The sequence below is a fragment of the Brachyhypopomus gauderio genome, unplaced genomic scaffold (assembly GCF_052324685.1).
Source record: "Brachyhypopomus gauderio isolate BG-103 unplaced genomic scaffold, BGAUD_0.2 sc37, whole genome shotgun sequence".
NCBI lineage: Eukaryota > Metazoa > Chordata > Actinopteri > Gymnotiformes > Hypopomidae > Brachyhypopomus > Brachyhypopomus gauderio.
In genome coordinates this window covers 544,843-565,827 of record NW_027506867.1, presented here as the reverse complement: position 1 = coordinate 565,827, position 20,985 = coordinate 544,843, and the positions used below count along the sequence as shown (strand labels likewise).

Below are 20,985 nucleotides of genomic sequence, written 5' to 3'. Positions count from 1 at the left end.
TAATTTATTTTGCATTTGGTGTTTTGTGCAAAGATTAGCACAGCCATTACTGGTCCCTGAAACCAGTCTTTACCTGTTGGGTTCAGTGTACCCCCCTTAAAGTAGCCCCGGGCACAGGGGTCTCCTCCTTGACACAAAGGCAGTATGCCCACACAATTAAGAGTCACACCCCCCCCCCCCCCCCCCCCCCGTATATTTAAACAAACAAATATATAAATAAAAGCTTGTTTGCAAAAGCTTTCCAATCATAGGAGACTTTGGAGAAGGCTCCATAACTAAATGACATAGTTTAATAATATACAAAGTTTTAACAATACAATGTTGACTTTGTAGTATATAATGAAAATACACGTATACCGTGTGAGTCTCGTGTTCCAGACTTAGTAGCTATCAAAGCTTGAATAGCCATCCTGACATGAGCAGACCACTGTGTGATTCAGCCCAGCTACTGTGTGTTCCCTCTATGCCCCCCCCCACACACACTCCATATATACACAAAACAGGAACACTTACACGCACTCCATATTTACACAAAACACACCCAACACCACTTCAACCTGAACTCTTTCTTTCTCTTTTCTAAGATTAGTTATCTGTATTATAAAGACACACTGTTGCACAGATACGTTAACACCTACGTATATACAATCTCTGCTAGGGAGGATTTCAGGAATGTGTGTGTGTGCCGCCTCACAGATGGGGCGGGGCTTCACATCCGAGGGCGGGGCTTCACAGCATGCCATCCAGGTTCTGCTCGGCGGTCTCCTTGGCGCCGGCGGCTGTGCTCTCCTGGGGGCTGTACTTGCTGTGGTAGTCCTGCAGGATGGTGACCACGTCATGGTGGCCGAAGTGGACGGCCTCGTCCATCGGGGTGTTGCCCCACCTGGACCCGCGTCACACGGAGAGACCGATACGAGTCAGGCATTTTATAAGTGTGTGTGTGTGTGTGTGTGTGTGTGTGTGTGTGTGCGTGTGTGTGTGTGTGTGTGTGTGTGTCAGGAAGCATTCTGACCTGTCTTTGGGTTCGGGGTTCACCTTGCACGCCTCCAGAAGGAAGCGCACAACATCCGCGTGACCTGCAACACAACGTCGCACACGAGGGGATCAGTACTATCACCACCGTACCGACGCTGCACGGATAAAGACGCTGCACGGATACCGACACTAACACAGATACTGACACTAACACAGATACTGACACTAACACATACTGACACTAACACAGATACTGACACTGCACAGATATTGATACTGCACAGATACTGACACTAACACAGATACTGATACTGCACAGATACTGATACTGCACAGATACTGATACTAACACATACTGACACTAACACAGATATTGATACTGCACAGATACTGATACTAACACATACTGACACTAACACATACAGACACTGCACAGATATTGATACTGCACAGATACTGACACTAACACAGATACTGACACTAACACATACTGACATTGCACAGATATTGATACTGCACAGATACTGATACTAACACAGATACTGACACTAACACAGATACTGATACTAACACAGATACTGACACTAACACAGATACTGATACTGCACAGATACTGATACTAACACAGATACTGATACTAACACAGATACTGACACTAACACAGATACTGACACTGCACAGATACTGATACTAACACAGATACTGATACTAACACAGATACTGACACTAACACAGATACTGATACTAACACAGATACTGACACTAACACAGATACTGACACTAACACAGATACTGACACTGCACAGATACTGATACTAACAGATACTGATACTAACACAGATACTGACACTAACACAGATACTGATACTAACACAGATACTGATACTAACACAGATACTGATACTAACACAGATACTGACACTAACACAGATACTGATACTAACACAGATACTGACACTGCACAGATACTGATACTAACACAGATACTGACACTAACACAGATACTGACACTAACACAGATATTGATACTAACACAGATACTGACACTAACACAGATACTGACACTAACAGAGATACTGATACTGCACAGATACTGATACTAACACAGATATTGATACTGCACAGATACTGATACTAACACAGATACTGCACAGATACTGATACTAACACAGATACTGATACTGCACCAATACTGATACTAACACAGATACTGATACTAACACAGATACTGATACTGCACAGATACTGATACTAACACAGATACTGATACTGCACCGATACTGATACTGCACCGATACTGATACTAACACAGATACTGATACTAACACAGATACTGATACTGCGCCGATATTGATATTGCACAGACACTGATACTGAACAGACGCTGATACTGCACAGACGCTAATACTGCACAGATACTTATACTGCACAGAGACTGATACTAACACAGATACTGATACTGCACAGATACTGATACTGCACAGATACTGAACTGCTACTGCTTCTGATCTGCTATTGATACTGCACAGATACTGATACTAACACAGATACTGACACTAACACAGATACTGATACTAACACAGATACTGACACTAACACAGATACTGACACTGCACAGATACTGATACTAACACAGATACTGATACTAACACAGATACTGACACTAACACAGATACTGATACTAACACAGATACTGACACTAACACAGATACTGACACTAACACAAATACTGATACTGCACAGATACTGATACTAACACAGATACTGCACAGATACTGATACTAACACAGATACTGCACAGATACTGATACTAACACAGATACTGATACTGCACCAATACTGATACTAACACAGATACTGATACTAACACAGATACTGATACTGCACAGATACTGATACTAACACAGATACTGATACTGCACCGATACTGATACTGCACCGATACTGATACTAACACAGATACTGATACTAACACAGATACTGATACTGCACCGATATTGATATTGCACAGACACTGATACTGAACAGACGCTGATACTGCACAGACGCTAATACTGCACAGATACTTATACTGCACAGATACTGATACTAACACAGATACTGATACTGCACAGATACTGATACTGCACAGATACTGAACTGCTACTGCTTCTGATCTGCTATTGATACTGCACAGATACTGATACTAACACAGATACTGAACTGCTACTGCTTCTGATCTGTTATTGATACAGCACAGATACTGATACTGTACAGATACTTCACAGATAATAATACTGCAGATATTGGTACTGATACTGTACTGAGACTGATACTGATTCTGATACTGATAAATGCTCCACAATGCAGCTCAGCTCTGAGCTATGGGGGGAGGGGGGGGTGTGGTGTTACTTCCCTTTTTTAACCACACTGCACTAGGAGATGTGGAGTTAACCATCCACACATCTGGTGCCTGCGTAGAGAACGGAGGAACTTACCTTCTGCAGCAGCGACATGTAGGGCAGTCCTGGAGTCATAATCCCTCTGTTCCATATCCATAGAGGACAGTGCGAACCTAAATACACACACACACAGGTCCGTCAAACCATGGAAAGGCATATTGTAGGTGTGTGTGTGTGTGTACACGTGTGTGTAGGTTCGCTCTGTCCACACCAACCTCCTCAACGCAGACACGTCCCCAGTATAAGCAGCAAACAGCAGGTTGATCACGGACTTCACCTGAAGGAGAGCAGAGAGGACGTTTGTCAAAGCAGCATCACACATGCAGCGTTACAATCCCTTTGTACTGGGTCTCGTTTGGGTTTCATCTATTTGTGCATTTCTGTTTTGTAGGAATGTTGCCGCCCTCCAAACATGCCCCGCCCCCTTTTCCCAATGTTGCGTTATCGGCGAATTGGCCGTCTCGTTCCTACGTTCCTTTGGACTGGCTACAAAAGAAGTCTTCTGTTTTTTCAGTCCTTAATGTACCCTGTTTGATTTTTTTTACGTTTTGTTGTAAAATATAATGTAAATAGTTTAAATGAGTAAATAGAGAAGTAGGGAGTTAGATGCCATTTATGTTCCTGTCAAACCTTTGTTTTTTGCTTAGGGAGATTAGGGAAGGGTGGGGTATTTTTCATTGTGTTTCTTTGGATATTAGGTAAGGTAGTCCACTTTGCTTTTTCCTTTCAAGAACCATTTTATTTATTGTTTTGGCATTGTTGGCTCATGAAGATTACCCTCCCTTTTTGAGTTGCTTCAAAATAAAATCTTAATACAGTATATTCATCCTATACCATTTTACTCATTTCCTTCTCTTCATTGCTGTAAGCCTAGACAGGGCCGTAACACACACGCACACGCACCCTAAAATAAAAGGGTCTTTATTTAGGTCCTCTCAAGAGAACTGGTCCTCTTGAAGAGAGCAAAGTAAACATGTGGAGAACGTTGTCTGCGATGGGACCTGACCATCCCCCACAGAAGCTTTTCGGGTTGCCTGTTACTGGGTTTGTGAATACCCGGCAAATCCTCCTGTGTAATCATCATCATCATCATCACAGGTTGGATTACCATTATATTTAGTGGTAACAGCATAAATGCAAAAGTAGGTGAAATTAAGAGAGACATCAGTGGTGTGGTCATGAATACACACACAGACACAGTTTCTGCCAAACTCAGCCACACACGTTCAGAGATGGGAAAGACAGACAATGCGAAGTAACGGCAGGCAGGGATAATGGCACTCACCCTCTCATCTCCGCCCTCTCTGCGAGGATCCAGTTTCTTGGCAAAGTGGCGCAGATTATCATAGTTGTGGAAGTTACAGAGCTGCACCAGATCCTACAAAAAGGAGGGGGGGGGGGGGGGGGGGTGGGGTCAGTGAGGAAGAGGGGTAGGGGTCAGTGGGAGCAAAACTGAGATGCTGACCACTAGCCAGTCTAATGATGGTCTGCATTTCGAGTTCTTTGAGTTCATGTCAATATGTTCCAGCACAGCGACTTGGTACTCTGTGTTCTGTGATTTATTTGGTATGTTAGGTTTGTTAGCCCAGACATCAGAGGCACTAATTCAGTTTGGAAGCACCGAGCTCCTAGACACACGTAGACAATATCAACACCACATGCCCGGAAAAAATGACTCTGTACCACCAGAGATCCAGAGGACTCAACCGACCAGCGGAACAATCGTAATCAAACACCAGCGGCGTCAAAAACTGAGAAGAGATCGTAAACAAAAACGGAGCAAGAGAGGCGGACTACGTGCTAGGCTGCAAGTTAAGGGTCATTTCACATAAGGTAGTGTGATGTGTTATGATTTTAACAGGAACTTGGCTGGACTACACTGTGCAAGTCTGGAGCGAGGAAGCCACCTCAATCTTACAAGATTGTTTTGAGAATACTGACTGGCAGGTGTTCAAAGAAGGCGTGGATACTGAAGAGTACACATGTTCTGTCCTGTCCTATATTCATTTCTGCACAGACATTATACTGCCAACCAAAAAACGAATTAATTTCGTTGCACTGTGTGCAATGACAATAAAGTATTCTATTCTATGTTCAGCTATCATTAGTCACTTGTGCCAACAGTGTAATGCTGGAATGTTGAATAAATAAAGCCCTCATTAGTTTGGTGGACTGTATGGTCATGAGATGTATTTAGTGTAATTAACTAGTCCATTTAGAGTAATTAACTAATTTAACAGATGTAGAAGGGTGTGGTTCCAGAACGTTAACTGCATTTTAAAATGAAACAGACTGACTTTGGCAGCCATCCTAAAATGGGTGTAGTTATGTAAATGTGTGTGTGTGTGTGTGTGTGTGTGTGTGTGTGTGTGTGTGTGTGTGTGTGTGACTCATGAAACTTTCCAAAAAGGAAACATGTGTGCGTGTGTGTGTGTGTGTGTGAGTGTGAGTGTGTGTGTGTGAAAACTGTTACGGGTCTTTGTATCTCTGCCACGTTTTGTTATTAATGGTGTTGGTTTTGAGGCAGTAACTTTTGCTACTTTGTCCCGCTCAATCTTCACATTATATCCTTGGGCTCACTTGGCACGAAAAGCAACCTTGAGAGGGCGAGTCGGAGAGACAGGAGGAAGAGAGAGGGAGTCAGAGAGAGAGGGAGAGAGACAGAGAGAGGGAGAGAGAGAGAGAGAGGGAGGGAGAGAGAGGCAGAGAAAGGGAGGGAGAGAGAGGGGGAGAAAGAGAGGGAGAGACAGAGAGAGAGACAGAGAGAGAGAGAGAGAGAGAGAGAGAGAGAGAGAGAGAGAGAGAGAGAGAGAGAGAGAGAGAGTGTCCTCGAGGGAAGAGTACCGTGCAGAACTTGATGCCTCGGACGCTGTTGCCCAGTTTGTCCAGTGGAGGAGACCAGCACATGATGCCCATCACGTTGGGCACCACCAACAGGATGCCCCCCGCCACGCCCGACTTAGCTGGTAGCCCCACCTGCAGCACAAGGGAAAGGGAGGGTGAGGGGGATTCTGTGTGTGTGTGTGTGTGTGTGTGTGTGTGTGTGTGTGTGTGTGTGTGGCCACTCACGTGGAAGGCGAACTGGCCAGAGAAGTCGTACATGCCGCAGGAGTGCATGAGACTCAGCGTGTTGCGCACGGCCTCCGGGTTGAGCACTCGCTCGCCTGTGATTGGACAAAAGCCGCCATTGGCCAGCGTGGCCGCCATGACGCTGGCACTCTCGCACGTCACCTCAATGGAGCACAGCTGCATGACAGACATCCCAGTTCAGACTCGGCCTTAACACTGGCCACACTCTCATGGGGCTTTTGGGGAGTTGTGAGAATCTGGTTTCATATCTAGCTTTTATTTTTATCATTATTTTATTATGACGTTTTAAGGCACTGGAAGTATGAAAAGTGAACTAGAAGTAAAAGAATAAAAGTACTGAGGTATGTCATTTATGTAATTTAAGCGCATAATTATGGCTGAACCTGACAATCACTTCCAAAAAGGGCATTCTGACCTGGAAGTAAAAGTCCAGGATAGCGGTCATGTCAGTGCCCTCTGGGAAACACTGAGGAATGTGAAGAAACACGCATTTCAGTACACGGACAGGTGTCACTGATCATATGGGCATGGCTAAAGTTTGATGATTGTGCCATCAGGAGCATGAAAAACAGTAATGGAATGAAAGTCACCTTCTTCTCCTTCAGGTAGTAGCCGATGGCAAAGTTCCTATCCCCCGACAATCTCTCCGACTGAAATCTGGACAAATACACCCCACCCGTCACCACAGCCGTGCACTCAACACACAAGAAAAAAATTTTGTGACAGGCTGGTTTCTTTAATTTCCCTTCAAGCTGTTTATGACAAGACGTGCAAATCGTTCATTCAGTTGCACTGCAAAACAACCTTCTCCTGTGTCTGAATGGTACAAAGCATGTCGGGTCGTAGGTCGCCGGCAACTCACGTAGCGTTGCTGAAGCCCACATACTCGTTCCCAGCAAGCTTCTTCATGAAGTTCATCACCTGGGACACACAGCGGACACATGCAGGGCCGTCATACCCCCTATGTTTATATATATATAAACATTTAAGCAGTTGGAATTCAACTGGAAAATAATTATAGGCAATTAAAATGTCACAGAAAACCCCACAGGAGAAAGACAATCCAACAATCCAGGTGGGAACCTAGCTAACAGCTAATAGCTATTTAAACTGGAAACGCTGACACCACAGACAAGCCAACTACATTTTCTAGGCTACGCTGCGTATCCAGGCTACACTGCGTATCCAGGCTACGCTGCGTATCCAGGCTACGCTGCGTATCCAGGCTACACTGCGTATCCAGGCTACACTGCGTATCCAGGCTACGCTGCGTATCCAGGACAGTGGAAGCAGGGTACTCACATAGTCAAACTTCTCCGCGTTACTGGCACCTTGCTGTGGGGCAAAAGGAGAGTTAATCAGGCAAAAAAAACCACAGCAAAGCACAAATCAGAGTACAACAAATGTTATAAAAACATCAAATTCTTATAGCACCTGAACATGAACATATCCAATCAAGTCTCCGTTATGATTGGATATGAAATTTGAATGATCCGAATAAGGAAGCAGATCTGACTGCAGCACTCGTTAGAAAACATTACATACAAATAAAACTGGAGTAGACACGCACACACGAGTTTAGATTTTTATTACCAAAGAAGGCATAAATCACTACCAAGAATAATATATCCAACAAGGTAATGAGGAAATGCAGTATGTGAGAGATAATGTGTGTGTGTGTGTGTGTGTGTGTGTGTGTGTGTGTGTGTGTGTGTGTGTGTGTGTGTGTGTGTGTGTGTGGTGCAGTGGGTCTTCGGGTTCTGCTAATATGGATTCTGTAATGTATGTTTCACCAATAACTTGTTCATTAACATGATAGTACTAAGAAAATACATAAATGAATATAAAATTGAAATGTTTCGCTACATTTTTCCCCCCACATTGAAGAAATCAGTTTTAATGCATCTCAACATCTAAAAATGTGTTACTGATGTCTTATGAATGCCAAAACAGCACTGAAAAATAAGCTGACATGAAAATGGTGAATTAGAACTTTTTAGTTCTGTCCATAAACAAAAGTGTCTGATCCTAAATGTTTCTTTTACCCACTACACTTTACTGAGCGCCTGTTTTAAAAAAAAAACATGGCTACACACTGAGCCCATGCTAACGTTCATCAGAATCAAATGTGTCATTGCAGAAAATGCAGGAAAACAGAATTGAAAGAAAAAAATTACCAAAGCCATTGACCTGTTGGAGTCATAATTCCCCACAGATCCTAATGCTGGAAAATACGGGACAACAATGAAAAACACAAAAACTCTTCACAGACACATCACACATTACCGTGGTAACGGCCCGGCCCTTGTGACCATGCAGTGTTCCGTCAGTGTGACGTCGTAACGTTAGCACTTTGCAAATCATCCACTCCACAAACACACAAGGACTAGATGTCGTGATCTGATTTTTTGGGTCCTGTACTCTGGTCAAGAGTTTCCAAGGACACTACAGAGAGCCGGCTCCTGAGGGCCGTGCTGCTTTAAAATCAGATCTGCAGCTTGTGTGTCTGTGTGGTACGAGTGGCTGTGTTTGCACATGCCAACGCGCGCGTGTGTGTGCGTGCCTAGAATAAGGTTTTAACTGACTGAGAAGTAGCTAGATTTTTGTTTAACCCGCCCACTGCCATGGCTCCGCCTACCGCCATGGCTCCGCCTACCACCATGGCTCTTCTCTCACCACAACCAGCATGTAGGAGGCTTGTTCCCTTCATATGTAAAACTCTCTTCCTCTCTCTCCCCTGCTCTCTCTCTTTCCTTTTACACCCCTCCTCCGCTGTGTAAAATAAACTTCTTGCTATGCGAGTATTCGGGGCAGTGTTGTTTTTTATGCTAGCTATGCCGTTAGCTCTGCCTTCGACACCTTTACGGAGGTGCGGGAGGGAAGTGGAACTTACCTTGATAAGTGACGTACATACTATTGCTCCTGCATTTACCATGGGGTTGTGTGGTTTATCTGAAACCAGACACAGAAGTTCGTTTAGAAAACATTACGCTACGTGCATTACCAGCACCACCTGCTGGACAAACACTGACAACTGCAGAGCTGGAGGTTCAACAATTAGTCTTTGAAGTTTAATCAAAAAACGAATGTGTTGTGTAGGTGAAACTACGTGTGTGTGTGTGTGTGTGTGTGTGGTGGTGGAGGGATTTCCCACCGTCCTCGTTGAGGAAGAGCTTGTTGAAGCGCAGGCCGCTGGGCTCCTTGCCGATGAAGCGGTGCACGTACTCCGTGGCGTGGTCGTGCACGGCGATGGCGTATTTCAGCGGCTTCACACACGACTGCAGACAGAACGGCACTTTAGTGTCACCCACCGTGTGTCTGAAAATCACCAGAGAGAGAGAGAGAGAGAGAGAGAGAGAGAGAGAGAAAGAGAGAGAGAGAGAGAGAGAGAGAGAGAGAGAGAAACGGATACAGAGGGGAATATACGGAGACAGAGACAGAGGAAGGAAATGATAGAAAGTGTGAGACAGAGAGTGAGACCTAGGGAGACGACGCCAGAGGAAAAGAGGTGATAAAGTGACGGTGTATAGAAGGGGCATGAGAAACCAGGCTGTAGAAACAAGGGTCCTGTTTTATTCGTGAACAGTAAGGAAGCAGACCGGGGCCGGGGGAGGAGCTTACCGCTGCCCGTCCACTGTGCAGAGAGAAACCGCCCAGAGGTCAGGGCTGAACTTGGCTAGCTGGGGAATGTAGTCCGCCACCTGCCCAACAGACAACATCAGCAGCACAGTCAGTAATGACACCAGCCTGCGTCAGGACACGCCTCCCACGATGAATGGCGGTGGCTTCAACCAATCAGTGCTGCTGCCGTCGGCCTTTGGTGTAGCACACCGCATCCCGCTACACAGATGTACGGGGTTGTGCGACCGGATGCTGTGTAGACGTGCTGATGTGTTGGACAGGGTATAACATTAGCATAATCCCAACTGTCACCAGAATGCCTTTGATGACTACAGCTAGAATGCAAATATCATGCAAATATTATGTAAATTTCAGAATGTCATAGACATTTCAGGTGTTTTGATGAATAAAGCAGTCGTATAAACTGGTCAAAATAAAGTAGGCTGATATTTTGTGAACTCTCACCGGTTCACTAATATGCATGTTGCAGTATTAAGCAAACAAAAATCACACTATCACACTGATAGACAGCATCATAGACTGACTGTCCATTTTATGCAGCACCACTGTGCTTGTTTCTGCTCAGATGTTCGGGTGTGACGTGCCGCTTTGAAGAGGAAACGTTTTCATGCAGCAGACTCATGAGAGGGGTCGTTCGAGCTGCGCGAGATGGTCACATGACTCACCTGCCCTCCAGACAGCTTCCTGGCGTTCTCGTATAGCTCGTCGATGTGCGACGTGAAGGACTGGAAATCGGGAATCACAAACTTCCTGCGGAAAGCCTGAGTGAGCAGGACAATGTTGGTCTGGACACACCTGTGTGTGTAAAGGGGTGAACACACACACAAAAATGCAGAAAAGAGAATGAGAAAAAATAAGCGCATATTCCTGCACACGGGTAGTAAGTATCTGAGTGTGTGCACACTCAGGCAATATAGGTGTGTGTATGCAGGTGGTACTTTTTAAACAGGTGTCGGTCCAAGGCTCCATCAGACGTGGTCTTTAGTGTGACCTTTAGCATCTCCATACACTCCTTCAGACGCGGGTCTCCTGTGCGCAGGCCGGTAGCTTTCAACGCCTACACACACCCACACATGCTCGCAGCACACACACAGCACACACCCACGCGGCACACACACCCACACGGCACACACCCCCACATGGAACACAGTTAGCATGACAGGGTAAATCAAAAGTCAGCACCTGACAGCAAGAGAGTTAAGGGCAGTTTTTAAGGGCTCACATTCTGGACTCACAAGTAAAGTGAGTCAAGTAAAGTATATATAAAGTATATATAAAGTATATATAAAGTATATATATATATTTCAAATGTTGTGCACTGGAAACCACATTAACTAATATGATAATGCAAATGTAACAATTTATTTGAAATGTAGAATAAGCTGTCATCCAGCAATATTTAAATATTTGCTAGAAATTTATGTCTGAACAAGATTCTGTAATCCAGGGATGCATAGTGTATCTTATATCTGAGCACATCAGAGCTGCAACTAATAATAACTGACATTTATTATTAGTCTGTTTATTTTTATTTCCAATTAAACAATTAACAGCTATTTCACAGAGCACTAGTACTTTAAGTTGTATTGGGCTGGATACTGTAACCGAATATGTTACACACAGCCCCACCTAGATGTATTTTCACCAGACGCCACTGGAATTGTAGGTGTGCAGTGCGACAAATCTGTTGGCAGTTCATCGTTTGTGCTGGTCATGCTCTGTCTACCCATCTGCACTGATTTTCTGACTACAGGCTGGAAATTTCCAAGTGAGAGACACACACACACAGACACACTCACTCTCACTCTCACTCTCTCACTCACTGCAGCAGATGCACACATAACAACTGCAGCAGCGATGCTGTGTGCGAAACACTCGCTTTAGGTCAGCACTGCCTCCTCTTGTGGACGGCACCGCAGAGCAGGATTTAGACAATTACATAAGCAGGATTAAGCAGATGGCCTCTGATCACGGCCACAGAATGAGAGAAGGTTTAAGGGAGTAGGGGCAGAGAGATGGAGTGGAGGAGGAAGAGAGATGGAGGTTGAAAAGTGGAGTGGGGGAGGTGTCTGAGATGGAGGTGTGGTGGAGAGTGAGGTGTGGTGGTTGTGTGGTAGAGAGTGATGAATGGTGGAGAGTGAGGTGTGGTGGATGTGTGGTGGAGAGTGATGAATGGTGGAGAGTGATGAATGGTGGAGAGTGAGGTGTGGTGGATGTGTGGTGGAGAGTGAGGTGTGGTGGTTGTGTGGTGGAGAGTGATGAGTGGTGGAGAGTGATGAATGGTGGAGAGTGAGGTGTGGTTGATGTGTGGTGGAGAGTGAGGTGTGGTGGAGAGTGAGGTGTGGTGGAGAGTGAGGTGTGGTGGATGTGTGGTGGAGAGTGAGGTGTGGTGGTTGTGTGGTGGATAGTGATGAGTGGTGGAGAGTGAGGTGTGGTAGATGAGTGGTGGAGAGGGAGGTGTGGTGGATGTGTGGTGGAGAGTGAGGTGTGGTGGTTGTGTGGTGGAGAGTGATGAGTGGTGGAGAGTGAGGTGTGGTGGATGTGTGGTGGAGAGTGAGGTGTGGTGGTTGTGTGGTGGATAGTGATGAGTGGTGGAGAGGGAGGTGTGGTGGATGTGTGGTGGAGAGTGAGGTGTGGTAGATGAGTGGTGGAGAGTGAGGTGTGGTGGATGTGTGGTGGAGAGTGAGGTGTGGTGGTTGTGTGGTGGATAGTGATGAGTGGTGGAGAGGGAGGTGTGGTGGATGTGTGGTGGAGAGTGAGGTGTGGTGGAGAGTGAGGTGTGGTGGATGTGTGGTGGAGAGTGAGGTGTGGGGGAGAGTGAGGTGTGGTAGATGAGTGGTGGAGAGGGAGGTGTGGTGGATGTGTGGTGGAGAGTGAGGTGTGGTGGTTGTGTGGTGGATAGTGATGAGTGGTGGAGAGGGAGGTGTGGTGGATGTGTGGTGGAGAGTGAGGTGTGGTGGATGTGTGGTGGAAAGTGAGGTGTGGTGGAGAGTGAGGTGTGGTGGATGTGTGGTGGAGAGTGAGGTGTGGTGGAGAGTGAGGTGTGGGGGATGTGTGGTGGAGAGTGATGAGTGGTGGAGAGTGATGAGTGGTGGAGAGTGAGGTGTGGTGGTTGTGTGGTGGAGAGTGAAGTGTGGTGGATGTGTGGTGGAGAGTGAGGTGTGGCGGAGAGTGAGGTGTGGGGGAGAGTGAGGTGTGGGGAGAGTGAGGTGTGGGGGATGTGTGGTGGAGAGTGATGAGTGGTGGAGAGTGATGAGTGGTGGAGAGTGAGGTGTGGCGGAGAGTGAGGTGTGGGGGAGAGTGAGGTGTGGGGGAGAGTGAGGTGTGGGGGATGTGTGGTGGAGAGTGATGAGTGGTGGAGAGTGATGAGTGGTGGAGAGTGAGGTGTGGTGGTTGTGTGGTGGAGAGTGATGAGTGGTGGAGAGTGATGAGTGGTGGAGAGTGAGGTGTGGTGGTTGTGTGGTGGAGAGTGATGAGTGGTGGAGAGTGAAGTGTGGTGGATGTGTGGTGGAGAGTGAGGTGTGGCGGAGAGTGAGGTGTGGTGGTTGTGTGGTGGAGAGTGATGAGTGGTGGAGAGTGAAGTGTGGTGGTTGTGTGGTGGAGAGTGATGAGTGGTGGAGAGTGAGGTGTGGTGGTTGTGTGGTGGAGAGTGAGGTGTGGTGGAGAGTGAGGTGTGGTGGATGTGTGGTGGAGAGTGAGGTGTGGGGGAGAGTGAGGTGTGGTAGATGAGTGGTGGAGAGTGAGGTGTGGTGGTTGTGTTGTGGAGAGTGATGAGTGGTGGAGAGTGAAGTGTGGTGGATGTGTGGTGGAGAGTGAGGTGTGGTGGTTGTGTGGTGGAGAGTGATGAGTGGTGGAGAGTGAGGTGTGGTGGTTGTGTGGTGGAGAGTGATGAGTGGTGGAGAGTGAAGTGTGGTGGATGTGTGGTGGAGAGTGAGGTGTGGCGGAGAGTGAGGTGTGGGGGAGAGTGAGGTGTGGGGGAGAGTGAGGTGTGGGGGATGTGTGGTGGAGAGTGATGAGTGGTGGAGAGTGATGAGTGGTGGAGAGTGAGGTGTGGTGGTTGTGTGGTGGAGAGTGATGAGTGGTGGAGAGTGAAGTGTGGTGGATGTGTGGTGGAGAGTGAGGTGTGGGGGAGAGTGAGGTGTGGGGGAGAGTGAGGTGTGGGGGATGTGTGCACAAGCAATCTTTTACCGTGGTAAACTTGTGGGCTGGGATTTTTTCTTGACCTTCTGCAATGGTGTAGAAGAGCAGGTCTTCCAGGCTAGGCAGGATACCGGCCTTCCTTCTCCTGAGGGTCACACACACACACACACACACACACACACACACACACACACACACACACACACACACAAAAGAGAGATCAGTCACGTGCTCAGGAGAGGATGATGTGTAACCATCAGTTGTAATACAATATAGTACCCTATATTATTGGCACAGAATTGAGAAGTGTTTCAACGTGCTTCTCAAAATGTCAGTCGCTTAGGGCCCAAAATCAAAACAAAAAACACTAAACTAAACTAAAAATCTGTAACAGCTGACAAATGAAAAGCAGTATGTGTCATTATGACTGACAGACAATGAGAGACAGCAGAAACACTCTCAAGTGAAGAGGAAGTAGTATTAAAGGAACAAAAGAAGGCCAAAAATGAAGAAATAGACACAACCTAATGCATGAAAAAGAGGGTGGTTAAACAAAAGGGACATCACAAAGGACACGGTACTCAGGATCCGGGAGGCCACAGTGGTGCTGCAGTGCATTGTGGGATCCCTACGGCTTCACAGAGGAGCTTTCCCCCCCCCATGCTGGAGAAGCCCCTAACACGTTGGCAAACCATCCAGAGACAAACTCAGCAATTTCTCAAGGTTATTTTGAATTCTGACCTATCTATGCCACTAGGATGCATTCTGTTAACAAATGTACTAAATGCCCTAAATAAGAGCATCTACTAAATGCCCTAAATGTAAATATAAATATACTTTACCTTTAACTTTGAGAAATCAATGTCATTTTTAATAAAAAACTATTTTATTTTTAACATGAGTAAACAATAAAGATAGATTAAGCCTGTACTCATGAGAAACCGTTCTAAGCGGGTGGTTAGGGAACAGCGAGCCTACTGGTGCAATGACGGAGAGCTGGGGGTGTTTAGGATGGGATCTCTGGATGATTGGGAAGGTTCCAGAAGGTGGAACGGTTCCTTAGGATATGTCATGACAAGGGCGCCTTGCAGACGAGTTGTACTCTGTGTACGAAGAGTACTCGTGTGCACGATCTTGGGTGAGCGCGTGTCGGAAGGGACGCCAGAGGGAAAAGCAAATGAACACCAGTCAGCTGTGAGACGCACAGTACAAACACTACTGTGACCAGAAAAACAAACAAACAAACGAAAACAAACAACCCCCATTAACATTATATACTTACACAACAAATGCAAAAGCAAGCAGATCAGTCCAAGGGAGAGAACATATGTAGAATGAATGAGAAACACATTCAGAAAACGTGCACACTGTATAAAAGCACAACATGAGGTCAATATACAACCACAGTCATCATTGCCATCACCGTCAAGATCATCAAAAATAATTTTTGTAGTTGATACTGACAAAGAATACAGCTGATAACGGATCTCTATATGAAATGTCCAGTTCCTCCGGAAACGATGTGTACTTCTGTACAATTTCAAACATATATTTATTATTTACTAGTTACTTACCTGGAATCATCTTTGGATTTACATTTATATATTGCATCAATATCTTTCTATAATTATTTCAATCATATGCCAATTCAAGTAATATTGGCAAAACATTGACCAAAGGTTTAGAAAGCAACCCAAATGAAACAGGACATAATATATACATAAATAAGAAGACATCTTTGATTATGACTGCTGTCCTAGCTTCCTGCTGGGAGTCTCCCTGATGCTCCACTGTCCCTCTTATCTTCCCCCCGCTCTGTGCAAGGCTACCCGCTAATGCCCCCAAATCAAAGACCTGATACCAATTCAACCCCTGCTCACTTCCTCTTGGTCACTCTGCATGGCTCACATTTCAGAACAAGCACACTAGTGATGCACTTATTAACATGTGCTTATGTGTTGTTTGTAAGCCTCATGGACATTATCATCTTCTGCCCTTTTTAACTGAAGTGAAAATAATCGGTCAAAGGGATTTTTTTTGGCCGATATTGGCACGTTCCTTGTTCCATTCTTACGTGCAACATATAACAGTACCATGTAGCTTTCAGCTGATGCCAGACCATTATGACAAGACAGCTGTTAAGCCAGAAGTTGGAGGTTCTCTAAACTGAAGCGCAGAGAACAAGCGTGGCAGGCCTGGAGTGAAACGCACCAACAGAGAATTAGGGCGTACGTACGTGAACAAAGCTTTCTTTGTGGTGTACTGCATCCCATCATGCAACGCTACGTTCACGTGACCCCGTAGTATGCTTTGCTTTTGTTGTATACTGGAAACTGTACTGCATACTACTATGAGGACCAGTATGCAGTATCCAGTATATACTGAGTGCAGTATGCAGTAGGCTTTTTCGAACACAGCCAGTCACACTAAGTGCAGGCTTGTCCATCACGTCCTGTCTCTCCTAAGCTCCGCCCCCTCCAACCTTCCATGCTCTCCCTCCTTCTCCTAAGCTCCACCCCCATCTGTCTCTTAGCTACATTAATAACTCAAAACTCAGATCAAACAAGTCCAAAACAAAAACAACACAACACTTGCATTTGCACAAAGAGAGCAGCTGCTCTCTCCAGCACGAGGAGACAGTAGAGAAAATATGGTGTATTTTCACACACAGTCACAAACACACGTGCACCAGGAAACAGGAAAGAAGTGTGAGGATCTCCAGGTCTCTCTAAACATGAGTGCCTCTCTTGGTTTAATAGTCTCTCTAAACTTCTGGGTAAATGTGAGAGACTCCGTGTTAAAGTCTCTCTCAGTAAAATTAATGTATTTATGCTGTTCTGCTAAGCTGCCCGCGGTGATGATCTGCAGTGCTCTCCATTCCCTTGAATCCTTATACACAGTTAAAACCATTTTAACAGTGTGGACTATACTGTGAACTACACATCCACTGTTGTCATCACAGGATTACATAGAACTCTTCATTATTTATAAAAATAAGGCCACACTGCCTGTTGCTACCTGACATATCCCATATCTGACAGAGGCCATACGAAAACACTGACACATTCAATTTGGGCCAGTGCTTCACGCACAGAATAAAACAGTTCTGGGGTGAGAAAAAAAAAAAGATATTTAGGCTATATGCAACATTAATAAGGAAAGACAAAAAGACACGGGGACAAATGACCTCCATGACCACAGGAACAAGTGAGAAATTGAACACAATCAAAGCTACTAGGTTTGGCCTGGCCTGCCTATGCCTAGTGTGTGTGTGTGTGTGTGTGTGTGTGTGTGTGTGTGTGTGTGTGTGTGTGTGTGTGAGCTTACCTACAGAACACCCATTACTAAATAAAACTAGGAGGGGAGGGTAGAACCTCATGAATCCTGAAAGGTCTCCTAGGATAATTATCAATTAATAATAACTAATGTACTCCATCAGGTACTAAGTTCCAGTAGCATGAACAGGGCCGGGTCTGAGTCTTAGCAGAAGAACGCCGCCGTCAGTGGCACAGAGGGCTCTGAACAGGAACAGAAACGTGTGGTTTCTGCCTGCGAAATAAAAAACCACTCAGTTACGACTCTACACATGTTCCACAAATGCATTTGTTACAGGTCTTCTTAACGACTCAGCAGGTTCCTGGCATTCAGCTAGAGGAACCCGACATGTACTGGTTTGTCAGTAAATGTTAACCAGGCTATGTTAATTTAGTACATTCTGCAATCAACAAACATCAAGAGACTAGAAATCAGTTTCTATCAAAGTGTAATTAAATGTATTGCCCTTTACCTTCTACAAACACACACAACGGGTGGAGAGAATGATACACACCAAGACTACACAGCTACACCTGACCTTCAGCAGACATTGGATGGATGGGGGAGGGGGGGGCGCCAATCTGTTGTATGTCTCTGGGGTGTATACTTGTATATGAGAACAGTGCACATCCACCTATGCCCCCCCCCTTACAAAAGCCTTACCATGCATAACAAAGACCAGCAAAGTACTACACAACAGCACCAGACCAGCAGAAACCACTTTATTGTGGTTTATGTGTTTAGTTGAACAGAAGCATCGTGTTTTGACAGAACCTCCACCAACTCAGGCACCCGGGGAAGACCTGGCTGTTCCTGGGACAACCTGACGACTTCTCCTTCCTTTTGATGTTGTCGGCCTATAACAACCTTGTTTGTATTTGGCAGTCGTGGGAGATACATGGGTCAGTAAAATATTGGATTAAATGGATTAAACCTTATTCCAACTAACGTCGCAAGTGAAGAAGACAACTGAATAAATGTGAATTAGAACATTTTAGTCTCTCTGTAGTACGCTAGCTTTATAAATATGGTGGCAGCTTGCCTAACTCAATGTATTTGACAGAAACCCGCAAGATACAGTTGAAGGTATCTGAAGAGATAGTTAATCATGTAGAAAATTGTATATGCGCAATAAATAAACAAAAACTCAAGAAACCTGTGTCGGATCTCAAATGACCCGCTTGGATAGCTAGCAAACCTATACAGAATAGATACCCGTTCTGTTACTGTCAATAATTAAGAATTTATGAATACAGCCCATGCGTTCTTGAGTTGGGCCTGCTCATAAAATAATTTCCTTCAAAAGTAAATGCACGCTGTATATCTGACCAAGACTATGAAAAGCATAGCCAGGTTATTTTAACTAAGTCAGGCCTCACAATCAGCATTCGAGCTGAGCTTTTCATCTGCCTATGCCGACGGTTTTGCCCGTCAGCCATAACGTTACTCACTTCTCCGAGTCTTTGCCATTTTTCACCTGCTCGCCGTCCGCCTTGGTGCACAGGTGACGTCCGCGGCGCGAGGCGCTCCAGGGCGCGAGGCCCCCCGCACGACGCGTCAGTGCCGACACCCGTTTGACATCGTCGGCACGGCCGGTGGGGAGGCAGCAGAGAGCAGGTCGTGGCGCTTTATTTCTAGCAATATCTGACAATGGACGTTTAATGCCGGGTCTATACAACTTCCTCAAGGCTACGGAAAACCTGAATTGTAACATTTCAGTCTGGTCGCGCTTGTTATAGGACGCGTTTCTGTCAGAGTGGATGGAAACAGGAAGGTCCGTTAGCTGTATGAACAGGATAGAGTGAACCCGTTTACTGAGATGCGCACCGGTGTCACTCGTCTCTATCCTTGCGCCGATTCAAAGAATAAACACGCAAGGCTGTTCCTCACTGGACAAACACCGCCCCTTCAGGCTGTTCTGAAATACTATTGGCCAGCGTACTATGCTTCATGATGCTGATTGGTGGACATGTGAGTCTCTCATCTTTAATCCAGAGCTTTATCATTTGGGGAAGCGATGAAGACAGGTTGATTCTGTGTAATGTGTGAAGAAAGATATTAGAGTTTTTCTCAGTCGATTTGGTTCATTTCTCAGATCAGAATTGAAATTCTCAAAACTGTTCATTCAATCTTCATATCTCCTTGTCACTTGTGCACATCATAATTGCATTTCTCATTGTGTTTAACATTTTGCAAATGCTTTTGTACATTTTGCAAGTGAACATGGACAATTGTCAAATCAAATCAAATCAAATTTTATTTATATAGCGCTTTTTACAACAGTTGTTGTCACAAAGCAGCTTTACAAGTGCCGAGTAGCCCCCAGTGAGCAAGCCACAATTGTCTGTTGTTTTTTACATTATCAATTGCTTATGTCATGTTTATCAAAATGTGTTGTACAGATTGTCTGTTGAATTGTCTTACCCTCCAAAACATTTAGTCTTTAGGTCATCGCCTAGGTCATTATATGCAAAAGTGCTGAACATGTTGTCATAATCTCTAAGGCATCATTTTGCATTTATTTATTTAGTTAATTTTTGTTACATTTTTATAATTTATCCTCATTTGATTAAATTGTTTGCAGGTGAACATTCAGTTACAGTAAGAAAGGGAATCGGTGAAGGCTTAGATCAACCAATGGTCTCAACCATAGGTCAGAAGTGCATCTCATGAGCCTTTACTGTAATTGGCAAACATTTATAGATGCTAAACACTGCAGTATCACAAAGTCTCATAATGGAAAGACAAGGCCATGTGTAGGGTGAACAGCCAATAAGAGGGGTAAGACTGTGTGGTGTAGAGGGGTAAGACTGTGTAGAGGGGTAAGACTGTGTGGTGTAGAGGGGTAAGACTGTGTAGAGGGGTAAGACTATGGTGTAGATGGGTAAGACCAGAGCCGGAGTGGCTAATCGGGAGATTCGGGAGATTCCCGATGGGCCGGCTCATGTCGATCTCTAATTTGGGCCAATTGGGATGGAAAAATAATTTTGGGCCGGATTTGCACATGAAACACCCGGGCTGAAAAAGTGTCCCACTCCAGCCATGGGTAAGACTGTGTGGTGTAGATGGGTAAGACTGTGTGGTGTAGATGTGTAAGACTGTGTGGTGTAGATGGGTAAGACTGTGTGGTGTAGATGTGTAAGACTGTGTGGTGTAGATGGGTAAGACTGTGTGGTGTAAGGCTGAGGGGACAAAACAGTAAAATAAGGGCAACAATTGTGGACAAAGTTTTACATGTAAGTTATGGTCTTACGATGGCTGAAGCTGGTCGCTGGGTGCAGTTGAATACTGTGTTTTCAATCATTCAAACATTTCATAGATCAAACATGTATGTACAGTAATTCATAAATGTGCTCTCTGCTGTATTGCTGCACATTGACAA

The 20,985-nt window shown here is 45.2% G+C and overlaps 1 protein-coding gene across 3 annotated transcripts; it reads right to left on the bottom strand.

Annotated features, from left to right (window-relative positions):
• Nucleotides 1-185: 185 nt before the first annotated feature.
• On the bottom strand, nucleotides 186-19,467 carry glsa (glutaminase a). Of its 3 annotated transcripts, none has more exons than XM_076985186.1 (18): nucleotides 19,055-19,467; nucleotides 14,337-14,433; nucleotides 11,087-11,205; nucleotides 10,814-10,943; nucleotides 10,128-10,207; nucleotides 9,661-9,824; nucleotides 9,400-9,458; nucleotides 7,809-7,841; nucleotides 7,369-7,427; nucleotides 7,097-7,163; nucleotides 6,922-6,972; nucleotides 6,486-6,662; nucleotides 6,261-6,392; nucleotides 4,702-4,794; nucleotides 3,632-3,693; nucleotides 3,453-3,529; nucleotides 1,013-1,076; nucleotides 186-883 (listed from the first exon to the last, which is right to left on the bottom strand). In XM_076985186.1, exons 1-18 carry the CDS (start codon nucleotides 19,315-19,317, stop codon nucleotides 730-732), a joined length of 1,881 nt encoding a protein of 626 aa, XP_076841301.1. In that variant the 5' UTR covers nucleotides 19,318-19,467; the 3' UTR covers nucleotides 186-729. The 3 variants fall into 3 exon arrangements, with proteins under 3 accessions (XP_076841301.1, XP_076841302.1, XP_076841303.1); XM_076985187.1 differs by having other exon boundaries at nucleotides 14,337-14,427; XM_076985188.1 differs by lacking the exons at nucleotides 10,128-10,207; nucleotides 10,814-10,943; nucleotides 11,087-11,205; nucleotides 14,337-14,433; nucleotides 19,055-19,467 and adding an exon at nucleotides 8,684-8,730 and having other exon boundaries at nucleotides 187-883; nucleotides 9,661-9,784.
• Between the last annotated feature and the right edge of the window lie 1,518 nt (nucleotides 19,468-20,985).

What these genes read in the sequence shown, in the direction of transcription:
- glsa (XM_076985186.1), bottom strand. Translation starts at nt 19,317, where the DNA reads ATGTTACAATTCAGGTTTTCCGTAGCCTTGAGGAAGTTGTATAGACCC. An exon ending in ACGCGGAGAAGTTTGACTAT is followed by an intron (nt 7,428 to 7,808) that starts GTGAGTACCCTG and finishes TGTGTGTCCCAG; the next exon opens with GTGATGAACTTCATGAAGAA. An exon ending in TCCTGGACTTTTACTTCCAG is followed by an intron (nt 6,663 to 6,921) that starts GTCAGAATGCCC and finishes TCTGTCATGCAG; the next exon opens with CTGTGCTCCATTGAGGTGAC.